The sequence below is a fragment of the Excalfactoria chinensis genome, chromosome 20 (assembly GCF_039878825.1).
Source record: "Excalfactoria chinensis isolate bCotChi1 chromosome 20, bCotChi1.hap2, whole genome shotgun sequence".
Lineage (NCBI taxonomy): Eukaryota > Metazoa > Chordata > Aves > Galliformes > Phasianidae > Excalfactoria > Excalfactoria chinensis.
The window spans coordinates 3,319,806-3,336,761 of record NC_092844.1 but is presented as its reverse complement, the minus strand read 5'-3'; the positions used below and the strand labels follow the sequence as shown (position 1 = coordinate 3,336,761).

General features: G+C 48.1%; 1 protein-coding gene across 1 annotated transcript; it reads left to right on the top strand.

Annotated features, from left to right (window-relative positions):
- Nucleotides 1-368: 368 nt before the first annotated feature.
- Nucleotides 369-1,578, top strand: LOC140261257 (uncharacterized). Its single transcript, XM_072354489.1, has one exon. The coding sequence runs from the start codon at nt 416-418 to the stop codon at nt 1,133-1,135; it is 720 nt and encodes a 239-aa protein (XP_072210590.1). The 5' UTR covers nt 369-415; the 3' UTR covers nt 1,136-1,578.
- The last annotated feature ends 15,378 nt before the right edge of the window (nt 1,579-16,956 follow it).

Below are 16,956 nucleotides of genomic sequence, written 5' to 3'. Positions count from 1 at the left end.
TGAGTTTGTTTATTCATTTATTAACCGTGATCAAGGAAAGGAGGGCGCATTAACCAAATCACTGGCTGAGGCAGGGAGCTGCCAGCCCACTGCAAGTTCTATACAGGCACATTTGGACACACTGGGTGAACTGGGAGGCCGGCTCGGTGGTGGCAGCCTTGCACGGCTGCTGCTCGAGGGCTCCGACCTCCCCGGAGCTGAACAGCCGCGTTCCCCCGCTGTGACCCCGTGCCCCCGAGCTGCCCGCCGCACCTGCCGCCTTCACCCGCTGCCGTGCTTGGGTTTGCCGAGGGAATGCGCCGTCCTGACCCGCCCGCGACCCCAACCGCCCCGGGGATGGGGCGGGGAGGGAGGGAAGAGGGCTCGGGGGAGCGGCCCGGGGCGCAGCGGGGCAGAGCCGGAGCGCAGCGGGGCAATGGGGGACGAGGCGCAGCTCCCCTCGGGCAGCCCGGCCCTGCAGAAGCCGCCTTACACCTACGCGGCTCTCATCGCCATGGCCATCCGGGCCAGCCCCGAGCAGCGCCTGCCGCTTAGCGGAATCTACAGCTACGTCGCGGGCCGCTTTCCCTATTACCGCCGCGGCTCGAAGGGCTGGCAGAACAGCATCCGCCACAACCTCAGCCTCAACCCCTGCTTCCTCCGCCTGCCCCGCCGCTCGGGCGCTCCGCACCGCGGCGGCGAATGGGCTCTGGATCCCGCCTTCCAGGACGCGTTCCCGGGGGGCGATCACCGCCGCCGCCGCCGCTCGAACCTCCCTCCGCCGCCGCCTCTCCCCGGTTGCCCGTGCGGTGCCCTCCCCGCGCTGCCCCGCGGCTGCCGCTGCCCCGAGTTGCCCACCTGGAGCGCACCCTGCTGCCCGGGGGCCCAACAAGCGCTGCTCACCTGGAGCCCGTCCTGTTTCTCGGGCTGCCAACGAGCGCCGCCCGCCTGGAGCCTGCCCTGCTGCCCGGAGTCCCCGCAAGCGCTGCCCGCCTGGAGCCCGATGCCATCCCCAGCGCTGCCCGTCGGGAGCTCCGCTTCACCCCCACTGCAGCCAGACTGGCCGCTTCTCAGCGTCGCCGCGGCCGCCCAGTGTCCACCCGAGCCGGGCTCCCGCCACCCTTTGGCCGCCAACAGGGCCCCGGTGATGCCCTGAGGCTTCCAGGTTCCGTCCTGCCCGTTTTCCTGGGATGCGACTTGTAGAGGAGGGAACATGCGAAGGAAGATTGGTCTGCAAGATTCTTGTTGGTTGAGCAGATTCCCGCTGCGTCGCAGTGGCTGAGATGTGCTGCTTTCACAGAGCTGTCTGCGAAACCTCATCTCTGCAGTGATTTGTCAGTTCAGATTTATTGGTGTTTGAACCTTAAGACCACTCTAAGGGGGCTGCAGAGCTTGGCAAGCTCACCTGTGTGTCCTCTTCTTGTATCTGGAAGCATACGGAAGGTCAAGGGATGCCAGTCCTTGTGGAAGTGAAATTTGGCTTTGCTACAGGCACAGTATTTTTGCAAGTGTCCTTAAACTCGTTCTTGAGCTTTCATTTCAAGCTTATATATATATATGTATATATATATATAAGTGATGCATGTGTTTTTCAGTTTGGTAGAGAAAAAACATAACCAATCCACAAAGATCTTTGAAGTAATGCCAGGAATCTGATTGCTTTGTGTTGAAGGCCTATATGAGGTTTTCTATACAGACAGGGTTTATTTTATATTGCTGCTTCTTCACGACGCTTGCACACATTTATGTTTAACGTTTTTCTTCTATGCGATGCTCAATTTGCTGAGGAGGTTTTTCCTTTTTAATTTCAGTGCTTTCTGTGCTCCCCCCCCCTTCCAAATAAGGCTCAGGGACAAAGTATGCTTCCAGTAAGGGTTCTATTTCGGTTTGTTAAGGAAAAGTTCAAACCCAGTTTGTGCAGAGCAGCACTTTGTCACACATGATGGTTTATGAACTGTTCGACACTCCTTGTAGGAGTTCTCAGCTTCACAAAGCATTTGAGCTGATGGTTTTTGTTCATCCTTAGAGAAGTTGGGGCTTAAACCCGGATTTGTTGTTTGCATTTTGCATTTTCTTGCCCTTCAGAAACAATTCTGGACGCTGCCTTTAAACTCTATCCATGCAATGTCAATAAAACATGGAAGTGCTGTAAGATTCGGCCAGATGACAGCTTTGAGGCTGTTCCTACAGGATGCACATTAAAGACATTGCAGTTCTGTTATTCTCCATGTTGCTCTCTGTCCCCCTGCAGTCACCCCCAGTGTCCCCATGCTATAAAACCAATACAGCAGAACACAGCTGTGGAAGAACTGCTGCACGTTGAAGTCTGTATGTAGGGACAACAAAGACCTCTGGGGTTTTGCTCCAGAGAAGTGTTTTCTGTGACCTAAACCTGCTGTGGTTTAAGTCATATATGAATAATGCACGTTTGTGAAACCACCGCTGCTGTGTTTGGGGTATAAAGTCTGACCTCTGGACAGTCATTAATTCCACTGTGCACAACAACTACGAAAACAAGAAGGGTTTCTGAAAGTTGGTGTTTGTGTGCGTGTGCTTCTCACCTTGTTCTTCCAACTGAGTTGTGTTTCCTTGCCATTTAGCGTGGCTTCACATCACTGGTTTACATAGTGGGGGAAAAGAAGAGCACCCCATTTCCCCCTCCTTGCCAGGGCTCCCCTCTGTTCTCCTGAGGGCTTCTGTCTGCTCCTGGCTTTTTGGCACTTGTGCAATTATGCACAAGGGCTGTGAAGCTGGGGCTGCCAAGAGGGACCTCCTAAGCAGACTGCCTTGTGGGGGGTGCCTGCACACACCAGAAAGAACAAGAGCTGATTGCACTTCTGGAGGGGCTGTGCCTGTTTTCTCCAGCTCACCTGCTGCCAAGGGCAGGTGTCAGCAGCTCCATTCAGGCCCTGGCAGCTGCAGCCCATCCACAATAACAAGACCCAGAAGCTTCTATGAAGGATGTGGGTAGAGGAGCTCCTGGGTTTCTTGTGCTTTCTGTTCCCCTGCAGGGAGATCTACCTCTGTCTTTTGGATTGCTCTTGGAGCGCAGCTCTGTGTGGTTTGGTGGTTACCTGGAAGCGCATGGATTGGGTAAGTGATGGTGATTTTTCCTTCCTATTAGGGGCTGCTCTCTGCCTTCCCTGCTGTGGGTCCCATCTCCTGAGTGCACCCACCAAACAAATCCAGTGTGAGAGATGGAGTCGTGCACCTGCTGTAGTACATGGCTTTCTGCATCAGGATGGTGTGTTCAGAGTGATCTGCTGCCTTCTGCCCTCGTACCTGCTGGTAGGGTCTGGGGCTCTTACAGGGACTGGACTTTTAGCAACCTGTTTACATTGCTAAGAGTTATGTTTGTGTTTTATTGGTTCCGCAGCTTTCCCATTTGTGTTTGCCACTAGATGGTGCGTTTGTACCAGCACACCGAGGCTGGAGATTGCTGCTAGAGAGGCTGCAGTGGTCTTCAGTGCTGATGGCTGCATCTCCTCTCTTTCTAGAAAATGAAATGGGGATGATGTGTGGGAGAAGTGTGAAAGAGAGATAGGAATGGCAGTGATTTGTCCCCAGCAGCATTCCCTGTTATCTTAGGCTTGGTTCATCTTTCTTGAAGTGATGGAAGTGTTCAAACAGGTGTAGGCAGAATGTACTGCATTCCTCATTAGATCTGCAGGGACACAGAATGGGAAAGATATCCGTGGACCCATTATTTGGATTGCAGACTGCACTGGTAGGGGCTTTGTGCTTTCCCCCTTTCACACTCCTTATTTCGCTGGCTCTGTCTCTTCTCAAGGTTACTGTGAATACAAGAGGCACAGTTCTATTGGCACACAGATCTCTTGCAGGAATGTGTTGGTGTGATTGCCACAGAGTGAATCATCTGTGCTAGCAGGCTCCCTTCTCCAGAGATCCTTCAACTGTAAGCGGGGATGGTGTCTTCCAAGGGATGATTCAGATCATTTAGATGAAGTCCCTGCTCTGAATCACTCTTTGTAGGAGCTGCTCTTCTCATCAGTGATTTGAAAATTCAGAACAAACAGTCAAAGAGCACAGGAAGAATTGATGCCAGCAAAATGAGGTGCTGGGAATCTCCCTTGGTCTTGTTCAGGCACTCACGCGCAGCCCTCTCGCTTCTGTGGTTGGAATAGAAAACTGCAGCACTGACTGCATTGAAATCAGAGATTGTTCATGGTTTGCACGGCTTTTCTAGCAGCTTTGAAGTCCTGGGGCCTCTCCTGTTTTGCATCCCGCTCGCAGTGAAGGCTCTTATTGGTGAGCCCCTTTCTCTCGAGTCTGTGATTGCGTTTAGAAAACTCAACCTCTGCTTATTTTTCTTAAGTTTCTTCTTCAATCAACATTCTTATTGGTTTTATAAATAAACCACAGCGTAGCATATCCCTGTGCAAGCAATGCAGAGTCTTTGAAAATGGCTATGAAAAGACTATGTTCCTCTTTCCCACCAGTGGGTATCAGACTGTTACATTCCTTTCCATTATATCTTTCACATCTGTCTTGGCTTCTTTCTCTTTCTGATTTTGAGCAATTGAAATAATAGTTCTATATGTCACTAGCAGTGGAAAAGAGGGGCAGTTCAGCCGTGCACTGTGCCAGATTAGTGTAGGTGAAGGAGACTTAATTGTCAGTATCCAAACTAAGTACAGAGCGGAGAGATGCTGTGCCAGTATCTTAATATGCCAAGGCCCATGTGTGACCCTGAGCTGCCATTCAGTATGAGACTGTTGGGTTGATTCATGGCTTCATATTGTGAACTGTTACCTGCTATGGCTCAGGTTGTACATGTTTATCCCACCTGCATTTATTGAAGCTCTGAACGTTAGTATTCAGAGATGCTGGTCAAGATGGTTCTTGGCTGTATTTGTTTACTTTCTCATCTTTGCAGCAGCAGAATTCTTGTGCTATTGCTTCTTTTCCTTTTATCCACTAAATCGATTGACATAAAAATAGAAGGCGTTGTGTGCAGAGATAACATTGAAAATACCTTGTATGATGTGGAAGTCACAGCATTTGCTTGTTTGTCAGGGCTTTGCTTGGCATTTCTCTCCCCTGCTACCGTATTTTTGCCTCTAACTGATGTTTTCTCATCTCCACCCTTTTAATCTCTCAGCCTGAAGCGATAAGGGTGTGAGCAATGAAGGCTCCAATAAAAGAGGAACCTCTTGGCAGAAGCTGCCAACAGAGGGTGGACTGGGAGAGCTGTGAATGCACAGAACCGCTAACAAACTGACCCACTGCTCCTCTGCAGTAACAGATTACATGCAGTCCTGCCTTTCCTGCCATGCAGAAGCAGACAGCAGGTGCCAGGACTTGTGCTAACAGCCAAGTGTAGCAGTCTTACTAGTGGTCTAAACCTGTGGGTTTATTCTGCCTTTCTTGATATCAGCCACGCTCCCGTCTCCTTCCCCCCAGACCTGCAGAGTCAAGTGAGAAACACTTCCTTCATGCTGCTGGATTTCCCCTCCTGCAGTGGCTCTCTGGCCATGCAACTCCGTAACCAGTTTCCCGTCAAGAGCAAAAGTACAGTGTTTCTCACCAAAAACGTGGCCTGTGGTAAGGGGGTGGGAAGGGAAGAGGAGGTGGGGTGCGTGCCGGGGGAGCTGTTGCTGTTGCAGTTTCATGCCTCTATCTGTATTCTTTCTTTTCTCTGCATGGCTTCCTGTTTTTTCACACCACTGCTCTTTGAAACAACAAGCTGCGAGGGAGGACGGGGATGGAGGTTAGAAGGCTGGAAGGAGCCTCTGGCAATGCTTGATATGGATTGGTGCTGGCTCTGGAAAAGGCATAGCACGTGTTTGTGTTTCTCTGGGTGAGGTCCTGCTGTTGTGCACCAGAGAAGTGGCTCTGAGAGGTGATGCTGTGGTATGCACCTGCTGCTTGATGCTGTGAGATTGTAACAGAACTACCCATTCACTTTCCATTTGGCAGTTGTCTTCCTGAGTTGCTCTTGAATGGATGAAGTGAGAATTTGCCCCAAGCTTAGGCATGCAGCCATAGTAAGTCAGATGTAGCCCATGTCAGGATAGAGCTGAAAAACGAATCATCACTTCTGATTCTTGCAGCATTTGTATAAAATGAATCACCACCGAAGGCAAAATGTGAAGAAGGATATCTCTAGGACATCACTCGGATGAAGGAGCTGCATTATGGGGTGTCTCGTTTGAATGAACCCAAACAGAATTTTGTTACCAACGTTGTTTGAAAACATTTATTCCCATTTCTCCCAGATCTATCATCTGTAACACTCTGCTCCCTTTGGTTAAATCCAAAACTCGCCTCCATTAGATGAATAACCTGCAGGTTGAAGGAGCTGTTCTACCATATAGGTCTACTGATACCATGTTCGCTTTGGTATCTGAGCTGAGTTCTTGCTCAGCCCCATGTGCTTCACAGAAAGGCACAAGGAGGCCCGTGCTTAAGGTCAGTATGACTGGTGCAGAACGAGAGACTGATTTTCTTATGAAGTCAGTGTTGCTGCTTTGTTTTGCAGTGAGTCAAAAGGTAAATTCTTTTGCTTCAAAAGAATTTTGAGGAGTGGAGCTTGATGGCTGCAGATAATTGGTCCGGTCCAATGTGTGACATGAGTGTTTCCCAGACATTACTTATACTCATCGATTGGTTTGCTAACATGTTGCTAAGTGATTTGAAAAGCACCTCTTCTTGACTGTAGGGTCCAGAGAAAGGTAAATAGAGGACTGAGTCTCAAAGGCTGGTTCTGGCAATGGCTCCTCTCTGCAAGAGGCAGATGGGCAGCCAGCAGAGCGCAGCTGCTCGTGGAGTTCCTCATTTGCCCGACAGTGCTGCAGGAAGAAGATGAAAAATGGGAAAGATTGCATCAATTATTGAGCCTTGTAAAAAATAATTAGGGAGACAACAGCAGGCAAATGGGCAGGGAGGAGGAGAGAAGCAGCTGCCAAAGCATGGAAAGAGAGCACTGGGCTGGAGATAAAGAAGGAAGGAGAATTGGATAAGATGCCCCTTTAATCAGCCACTGGGGAGAGATGTAGAAAATTAATGTGTGAGCTTTGCATGTGGATTAGAACAGGGCAAGGACAGAGGGGTCATTGCCTTTGAGTTGTCCTCTCTTTGCTGTCATCAGACTCTTGCAGGTAAAGCCACTTTCATGGCTTGTTCTCAGCTGACATTACTGGTGGTACCTGGTCTGACCAGTGGTATCAGGAGAGGCAGGAACAGCTCGTGCAAGTGTTTGCTAAGCAGCAGAGGGGTTGCCTATTTTTTTTTGGTAACTGGTTTGCCACCAGAACTGTAAATGAACTGGACAGACTGCTGCTTGGTCCTGGTTACCAACTGACAGGAGCAAGCTTCCATTAGGATTTAATTACCTTCTCTTTTTTAAAGCTCCCCCAGAGACACCAGCAACATATGAATGATTTTTGCACTGTAATGCTGTGGTCTCTGCTTTGTGGGCAGGGCTGTCTACGGTGACACAAGGATGCAGCTAATAAGGTTTAGCAGCGATTCTACTGTGTGCTGAATGTAACTTTGTCAGTGCTGATTTCGTGGTGATGCTCATTCACATCTTCCAGATCAATTCCTAGACTCACTGTGTTCCTCAATTTGTTTCTTGCTGCTTGTCTTCCAGGCATTTCTGTCTAGGATTTAGCAGATGCTCTCCTGTCCTGGAAAGCTGCATCTGATTGGCCTCCTACCTGCCTCTCTACAATCTCTTTTCTACCTTACCTAAGCAGATTATTATTATTATTTTGTAAACGTGTGCAATGCTTGCAGGTAGCATAAGAACTAAAGCTGTAAAGGAAACAGCTCATCAGTTGGCTATCCCCAATTCTCCCAGCAGATCACTGCTATTGACTTGGGGTGACCAACCAGAAAGGGTAGAAGGGCATTGTAGGGTGAAGCCCCGTTACAGCCAGGTGACTTCTGAGCCCTTGTAGTCTGGAGAACTACTGATGTGCACCCTTCCTTCAGGGAGAATCAACTGCACATATGCAGCAGAGGGTGATTCAGTCACCCATGATAAGATCTAACAGATGTATCTTCACCCAAGTAAATAAACAAGTATCAGCAGAAAAGTAATGTCTGTCTTTACTAGAGCTCCGTTGCCTCTCTGTAATGGAAAGTTTCAGGGAAACTTTGGGGGAATTTGGACACATGCAATCAGAGCTGCTGACTCCTTATTCACAGCAAAGAAAAACATGTTCAGAGTCAGTTCTGCTGTGCCTTTTTTTCCCCCCTTTTTGCCCCTTTCCTCTATTTTTTTTTCTGTGACGTGAGAATCAATGTGACTGGTTTTGATTTTCTTACAGACTGATCCCAAGGCAGTGAGCAGGGAGTGTAAGCTGGGCAACTCATCCTCTGTGTCTTCTCTTGACACTGCTAGCATGGAGTGGTCTGCAAGTGGGTGCTCTGGTGAGAGGCTGTAATAGCACAGCAGTAAAAACCCACATGTAGCTCAGTGTTAGGACAGCTCCAGTGTGAGAGCTGATACGACAGGCTGGGAAATGGCCCAGAAAGAGAAATGCTTCTGTGAAAGGAGAAGTCTGAGGAGGTATTTTTAGTGCCACAGGCCTTGTGAATTTATTTTGCTTTTGCCACAAAAGGAATCACGTGTGTAGTAGCAGGTATGTTTTTGTTGGGGGCTTTTGGGGCTGGGGAGGAAATGTCTTTAAAGTCCCATTTTCCATGCAAGCTTTTCTTTAGAGAACTGAGTGATCACCTTGGCTTCCTGGAGCATCCCAAAGGAACCTGGCCAGTGAGTGGTGGGTGCTGTGTGGTTATGGCAGGGGCAGGTGGGAAATGGGAAAGTCAGGGGTTCATTGGGGCTTGGTGACCTGCTGGGCATCTGGCTGGTGAGCCACACTTCTGGCAAGTAGATAGCACAGGGCCAACCATGCCTTCTGTTGTGGTTACTTTCCACACCCTCTTCTGCAGCCTGCATAGCTCGTCAAGTGCTGGTGCAGTTTGCAGTATTGCAAGTCACAAGTATCTGAACTGCAGGAGACAGTCTTTGTACTACAGGCAGCTCAGCACTATAGAGCTTGTTGGACAGCATGGAAGCCAATGCTTCCCAGAGAAACACCTCAAGTTCTGGCATCTCTGGCTCTTCGGAGCAAAGCAAACAGAACTCCCTGCTGTTCCATGTGAGAGCTGCTCTTTGGCTGAGAATACAACAGTCTGAGATGGTGGAGTGAAGCTAATCTCTGCTGACACCAATATAAATGGAATAGTTCTCTTTTCTGGTGCTCTGTTCCTGCTAATTCTTTCAAACCTCTGCTTCCTAGAAATAGGGTTTCATTGTCAGGGCACTGGAAACAAGTTACATCCTCTAGTGTAGTACTCTAGCAAATTGCTTGCCTCAGTTGCCAGTGATCTTGGACCCATCCATCTCCTTCTAGGCAGCCAAGCATCGTGCCTCTTGCTGCTTGGGAACTCTGCTAACTGTACGTTCCTGTCACTGTCCTCTTACCATATTTTTATTGGGGAGGATTTGTCTGTCTTTCTACCTGTGGCCTTTAGAACAAATAGCAAATTGAAAATCTGGCTCCTGACTGTAGCCAATTTATCGCAGCTGCTCAAAACATCACCCAGCAAGTGGGCAGGAGGAAGGAAGTGAGAGGTTGAGTTTTTTCCTGTCGCAAGTAACCAGGAAATAAAATAGGAAATTCAATGCAGCTTTATCACCTCGCAGAGCCCCATTGGCACCATGGACTGCAGGTGCTGCTCAGCAGCTTCTGTTGGATGATCTGTTCCTCTTGGTGTCAGGGCAAATCTGGACTGATGGTCTTGGTGGTAGCGCAGAGATGGGTTAGAAGAGGAACTTCCAGGCAGCCTAGATAAGACCAACATTTTATCTTTCATGTTGAAAAAAGATGGGTGTAGGGGGTGTGGGTTGCTGTGTCCTTGTCATGCTAACGCAGGAGCTGGCTGTCGAGGACCCTGTGAAAGTGAAAATCGTATCAAATTCAGCCTGATATCGTTACAAGTTTGCAACCAAGGAATGGAGTGGTTGGGTATGTGAAGGTGTATAGGCTAGGGGTGATTTGTGGTACGTTGCATTTCATCTGTGAAAATGGAGAAGTTGCTTAGGTACTTTGCTTCTCAGAACTACACGAAGTATAAATACAAAGGTAGACTGCAAACCGTCCTTAGTGAGGAATTAAGGCTATCTGCTTGTGGAAACAACCATCATTCAATTGGTTGAATAAATGAAATGATAATCAATGTCACTGACCAGGATGGAAGGTTTTGTTGCCTTTTTAGGAGTAGATGACTTGCTAGATTCAACTGAAGTACCAGTGAAATGTGGGACTTTCTTCTCTTCTTAATTTTCAATTAATTTCTTAACTTACCTGAAATTAGACCTTGATATCTTTGCAGGATGATCCTGAAACATGAAGGAAATGGTGTTTTGGGTGTTGAAGGAAGTTGAGTTCCCAGGGTGTGAGGTGTTTTGGCAGCACTTGGGATGAGGCCATGCACAACCTATGCTCAGAAAGAAGAAAAACCCAATGGCACACAATTTTCATGGGAGAATCTGCCTCTTTTGTTTCCTTTTATTGTAATCAATTAAGTCCCAGAGAAAAGCAGCAAACTCTGCAACTACTGATGATAAAAAAATTCCAGGCAACCCAAAAGGATGTGGTATGAGAGTGGGAGTGAGTCGGGTTTTTTGTCAATAATGCAGATGCAGTGCTTATCTAAAGCTCACTTTGTGTGTCTTGCTGTGCTGTTTTGCATGCTGTTCATCTCTTTGTGCATGCAGAGTGCCACATGCATGCTCTCAGGCAGCACCTTTCCACCCAGCACAGCAATGTGCTGCTGACTGTTGTCTTGTGGATCTGGGTAGGGGTGAATGGGGGGAGCTGCCAACCTGATGGAGCTGAGGGACCCAGGCAGAAAAGTATACAGTTCAGTTTTAACACTACGAAAACATTACCATGACTGTTGGTTTGTTTTTCACTGGCCCAAGCTCATAGTATCAGTCTGTGCATCACTGGATAGAAGATCTGTGAGTATCAGACAAAACAGTCCGGCAGGGTATCAGATGTTATAATTTGTACATCACAAATGCTAATCTCTTAACTGATCCAGTGCTCAGCATCACTGTTCCTTCTCTTTCCTGAGAGTGAAACCAAGGCTGAAGCATGGCTGTGTTGTGGAAAAGGGCAGGGTGGGATATGCAAGAGTCCTCTGAGGCAGCAAACTGAGCTGCAGAAGTGCAGCCTGCTGATGCAAGGGGACCCCAGCCTGCCTCAAATCCCCATCAGAATAAACAGTGAAACACTTTGTTTTACTTGGAGAGCCACTCACCCTTGTAGCATAGAGTGTAAGTGCTTAATGTAGTTAATAGCTGTCCAGTATGGTTTCTCAGTTCCGTTTAGGCTGGCTGGAATGTTGGCTTCTGTGAAACACATCTTCTCTTCTTTGCAAGTATTTGTGAGACTTAATAAAAACAAACATTCTCTATTTTTGGACCAGAATTGGAGGACAGAAAAATGTTGCACCTTCCTGCTACCAAAAGAGATTATTTTTCCTTCAGTGCTTTTCCCAGGGTGAAAGTTGTAGCTTTACCTCCAGCCATGGAAATGACACTCAGGTGGAAATTCCCCTTTTCGCTAATGGAAATTTTACTCTGCTTACGGTAAGAAATATACGGATATTAAAAGCAAGAAGAATTTTCTTTCAGCCCAAGCCAAGCTGCTGCTTTGGGAGGAAAAAGAGAGAATCAAATGCTCCCTGGATGTTCCTTCTCTCCTTGCTGCTGACGGTGACTCATGCAACGGCCTTTGCCACTCAGTTCTGACTTAAGTGATTTTTCAGGTGGCTGTTAAAATTCTTGCAGCGTTTGTCACTGGCATCTGCCTCGTTTTGTAACGTGATACAGATACTCTGTTTATTGTGGAGAAAGAGCGGATTTGGGTTCTGAGTGCTCCTTAATTTTGAATATATGCCCCACACATCAAATAAAACAAACAAAAACCACCCAAACATAGCAAACCCATTAGCTTGTGCAAAGTATTGGGTGCAGGCACCTGCATCTGTCTTCAGTGTGCAGACAGCCGCCCACACAGGGCCTGTGAGATCCGGTCTGACTGGAAACAGTTCTTAAAGACCCCCAAAGATCCCAAAACTGGGAAGTTGAAGGGCTTATTTTTAATGTTCTCAGTTGAAAACTGAGGTCCAATTTTGCATTATTTTTTTTGGACAGCCCACACTCATGTGAACTTAAACTAGGCTTCTGTGTGCAGGGAGTGTGGGTGCTGCCTTTCTTCTGACAGCAAAGGATCCAGAATCCCCCAGCAGTAATCTCAAGATGAAACAGTGTGGTTTAGTTGAGCAGTTACAGCTCATAATGGAAATCTGTGGTTTTATAGATGGCTTATTTTCTGCTAAAAGAAATGCTCCAAAGAAAATGAGTTGCAAAACAAAAAGAGGAAAGTTGTTTGTCCCTCGTGAAGAACCGATAGTGAGAAAAGAGACGTGTTGCATTTCTGTTGGACTTGTTTTGGTTCTGTATTTTCAGCAGCAGAAATACAGAGAGGCATTCCTTGTGCAGGGGAGAAATAGGATTGCATCTGCACACACACATCTCAGAGCGGTAAAGAAATAAATATCTTGTGTTGACACAGATGCTTTGAACCTCTGTGTAGCACCACCAGTTGAAGACCTCAGATGACTTGTACAACAACAGCACTTTGTAAAATGCCTCGTGAAAGGCAGAAGTTATGTTATCTGCATTCTGCATACTGAGAAACAGGTGAAACTACTTACTGAAGACCACAGCACCAGTGCTGGTAAGATGTGGGTGCCTGATGCCAGGTCCTGCATTGAAAGCAGCAGGTCTTGGGGTTTTGAAGCAGTGTGTAATTTTGGGGGTGATTTCTTTGGTGGTGTTGATTTGCTTTTGTGTTATGTCGTATTTTTTTTTCCCCAAACCATTTTCACGTGTCTCTGCAGTCAGTGACCCAAACCGTGTCCCCAGCATCTCACAGAACTGGGTCAGCAGCATCTCCCCCAGTCGAGCATTTGACTAATACCTTCCCTTGTGTTCTCTGGGATGTTGTGCTTCTTGCACCGCCACTAATGACATGAACTTACTTTTTCCTCCATGCAATGTTTCAGCACACATTGAAGTTGTTTCTTCATGAGAATCTCAGAGTTACAACCAAGGAGGTATAAAGCGTGGTCCCCTGGTTCACTTTGATAAGCTCCTCAGGAGAATGCCTCCAGGTATTTTTCTCCTTTAGAAGTCCTGGACTGTTTCTGATGATCAAGATAGGAAGCTTAGCTGCTTGCTGCAACTAAACTCAGGTTTAGGTCAGTTATGTCCTCCTCATAGAAGGAAGAGAGCTTTGTTCTCAAGTCCGTGATGCCCTTCATTGAAATGCATAGTCACACAAACCAAACATTGCTGTCACCTGGGCAAGGATGCCGGCACACACCTGCTGAGGGCTGCAGTAGTGAGCTGAGTATGTTGCCATTTCCTTCCCATCACTCAGGCAGACCCAGGCTTTAACACTGATTGAACAAATGAGCTGCTCAATTCCTTGAATCCTACCCCTAGTAATTCACCTTCAGCTTCTGTACGGCTCATGGGAAGATGTCCATGGGTTATTTGTTTGATGTCCATCAAATGAAGAGGAAAAACTTGCCGAGCTTTGTTGTGGTTTTCTGCTCCAAAATAACTCTCGTGTCAATAACAACAAGCAAACTATGGCCTTGTTTTTGAAAGAAAAACAATTCATATTAAAACCACCGTGTGGTCAGCTGACCCAGAGCCCAGGCAATGAAATAACTGCTGTGTTTTTCTCGAAAGAGATTTCTCTGTGCTGGGAGGGTTCCTTGAGTGAAGGTGAGGACTGGGAGAAAACCAGCAGCTGTTTCAGGGTTGGTTTAGGATGCATGGGTCAGGATGTGGGGTTCATGATGCAAGGAGCCGGGTGTTCAGCGAGCCTTTCAGCTTTCAGCCCACTTGGTTAAGGATGGCAAATGTGCTTGTGACCCCTTGTTGTGTTCTCTGCCTTGTGCCTAGCTGAGGATGTGCCATTTCAGTGGGACTTGAGCTTGGGAATGTGGAACCTGAGACGTGTGCTAATCACCTTGAGGGAGGTGGTGGTGGTTTTTGTCTTCATTTTAAGAAGGTGTGCTGGTGAATTTCTCCCCTGTTTTATTCAACACAGCCTTTTGCTGGTTTGTTCTCTCTGGAAACCAACGTGAGGGGTTACCACCCCATGGTCCTTGTGGTGAATCTGTTTCCTAATCGCTGCTCTTCCTCAGGGGATCTCCCATGTGCTCTCCTTTCCCATCATCATCTCTCTGAATTCCCACCTATCGGGGTCCCAGTGCACATCACATCCCAGCCTGCCTGAATTACTCTGTACCAAACGGCTTCAGTAATCACTGCATCTGCTTTTCTTCTCCTCTCCTTGGGGGGGGGGAAATAAAAAATTACAAGTAGATTTCCATTTCCCTAATAGAACAAACCCTTTGGTAAGGACACTAGGGATCTAATCGCATTTTTTTCCCCACTATCTTCCTATGTAACTTTTGGGCAATTCATTTCTGCATCTCAGAGTTTTCACCTGTCAAGGACAAAGGAGGAAAAACTTGGGTACTGTTCCACCCAGAACCTGGTTAAGCAGTACAAATGAGTGTGCGTATTCTGAATGCATTAATACTGAAAAGCAGATGTTGTTAGCTGTGCTGTATTGCCATCAAATGGCAGTTTGTCAGAGCTGGTGCTGCTGTGCTCCCAGTGCTATTTGGGAGCCTGCTTTCCTGGGGTGGATGTTTGCTCCGTAATGCTGATGAGCAGGCTGTGCACATTACCTCCAATGTTGTACTGCAGCAGGGATTGCTGTATGAATCATATAGAGCATGACGTTCAAATGGTGGATTCGCATCTGAATTTCACCAGCAAAGTTGACTGTTGGATCTGCAGTTGGTTTGGATTAGTCAGTGCTTTCCTGAGAGCTCTGGCACTGATTTTCAAAGCGAGGAAGGTCTGTTCTTCCTCTTTGGTCCTGCTTGAGCCAGTATTACAGTGATTATGAAGTTCATTATAATTACTGAAGCCCTCAGCTCTGCTCCCTTCTACTCAGCTTGCACACTGCTAGCTTCAGGAGAGCCCAGGGTTCCAAGTAACCCCCTGAAGGATGAGGAGCCTGCAGCAGTGCAGCAGTGAGCTCCAGGTGAGGAGCAAAAAGCAGCAGCGATCCTCAGTGTGTGACCATGGGCTTCACTCTGCTCTTATTGGTGAGGTTGCTGCTCGCCTCCTGCAGCCAGCGGGGATCACTGCCATACGCTTCTTGTGGCCGTGAGCTTATTTTGCATCTTGTGGCCAAGAAAGCTTCTTTTGACTTTTAAATAAGAGCAAGTTACCTGCCATATTTGCAGACCGACTGCATAGCTGATGCAAAAAACGCGGTTGCCCGCCTGTTTGGTAGTGTTAACCACATGGAGCAAATAGTTTCAACTCTCCTAAAACTGCTCTGGCTTCCTGTTTGTTTTGTGGTGCAATTAAATGTGGCTTTTCTTTCTTTCTTTCTCATTTATTTATTGTGAGCAATGGAGGGTAAGAGGCTGGAAATCCTGGCCTTATTGCTGCTCTGCCCATAGAAGCAGTGAATACCTACGTGCTGTTAGTTACTAAACTTGCCAGTATGTGGTGGCCCAGGAGCTGCAGGCTGGCATGGTGCTTTTCTTTCCAGCAACACGGGCAGTTGCAAGCAGTGCTGTAAACACAAGGTGCCATGGTGACATTATTTGCTTGTTATCGTTCTTCTCCCTCTGTTCCCTTCCCCTCTAGAAGCCAGCCAGCTGCTCCATCCAGGCTACAACCAGCAGCAATGCTCTTGTGCACCAGATCGTGTGCAAATTGTGCAAAGGGATGCTGGGCACATTGTGCAAGTGTGGTGCACCAGGAGAGGATAGAAACAACCTGCAAAGTTCTGTGTGGATAAATGCTGAGAGGAGGAGCTATGAAAGACTGGTAACTAAAGGCATGGAGATGGGGTGCAGGCTTAACACCCATGTATGCCTCGTGTTGGATGCACTGGCAATGCCACGTGGATACCTCCGGCTGCTTTTTTCCTTCAAACCCCATAGCACTTTTCTCTCAGTAACCCAAAGGGAAAGCAGTAACCCGCCTTCCCTTCCTGGACATCTCCCATCCTGCTGCATTGCAGCTGCTTTCTGACTTTCGGTTCCCTTTTCCTCTCCCTGCAGTGTGTTGTCCGGTGCCTTGCAGGCAGATGTCCTGCAGTGCTGTGCTGCGTGTGGGCCTGGGAGCTGCTGAGCAGAAAAGCTGTTGAAAGGGAAGGGGGAAAAAAAACCAGATAGCGGAACAGAAAGCAGAATTCCAGTAAACAGCCTGTTAAAAATACCCACAGCACATGTCAGGGGGAGCAATTTAAAGCAGGCAGCTTCTGAGCTTTGAAAGGTCACTTTAAGACGTGGTGGATTCGAACGGAGCTGAGGGACGGATGTTTCGACAGTCACAGTCTGTACTGATGCTGAGCTCTCCTGCATTGCCAACTTGTGATGTTCAGGGAACCAAATGAGTCAGATAATGAGAATAACGAGGTTCCCTTGGATTATAACGTGGAAAAAACCTGAGCTAATACCTTCACGGTGCACCTGCAGCCCTGCGAGCTTTAGGAAAAACGGTCATTTTGGGGCTTGTAAAAACGTTTGTTTCCATACGTGGGGCTGGAGCGGCCCGAGCACAGCTCACAGTGCTGCTGCCTGCCCCGCAGCAAGAGATGCCATCTCCCAAATGAGCAGATGCTCTTTGGGTACCGAGCTGCTGCTGAAGGCTTAAGGAGCGAAGCGAAGCGTGCTGACGTGCTTCAATCCCTCTGGCTGCAGCGCTGCGTCCCGGCCGCTCCGTGCTGCCCATGGCGGCATCTCCGGGACGGGCTGCGGCTGCGGGCATCGCGTCTCCGTCTCGCCTTTTGTAGACGGTGCCCGACGGAGCGGAGCGGG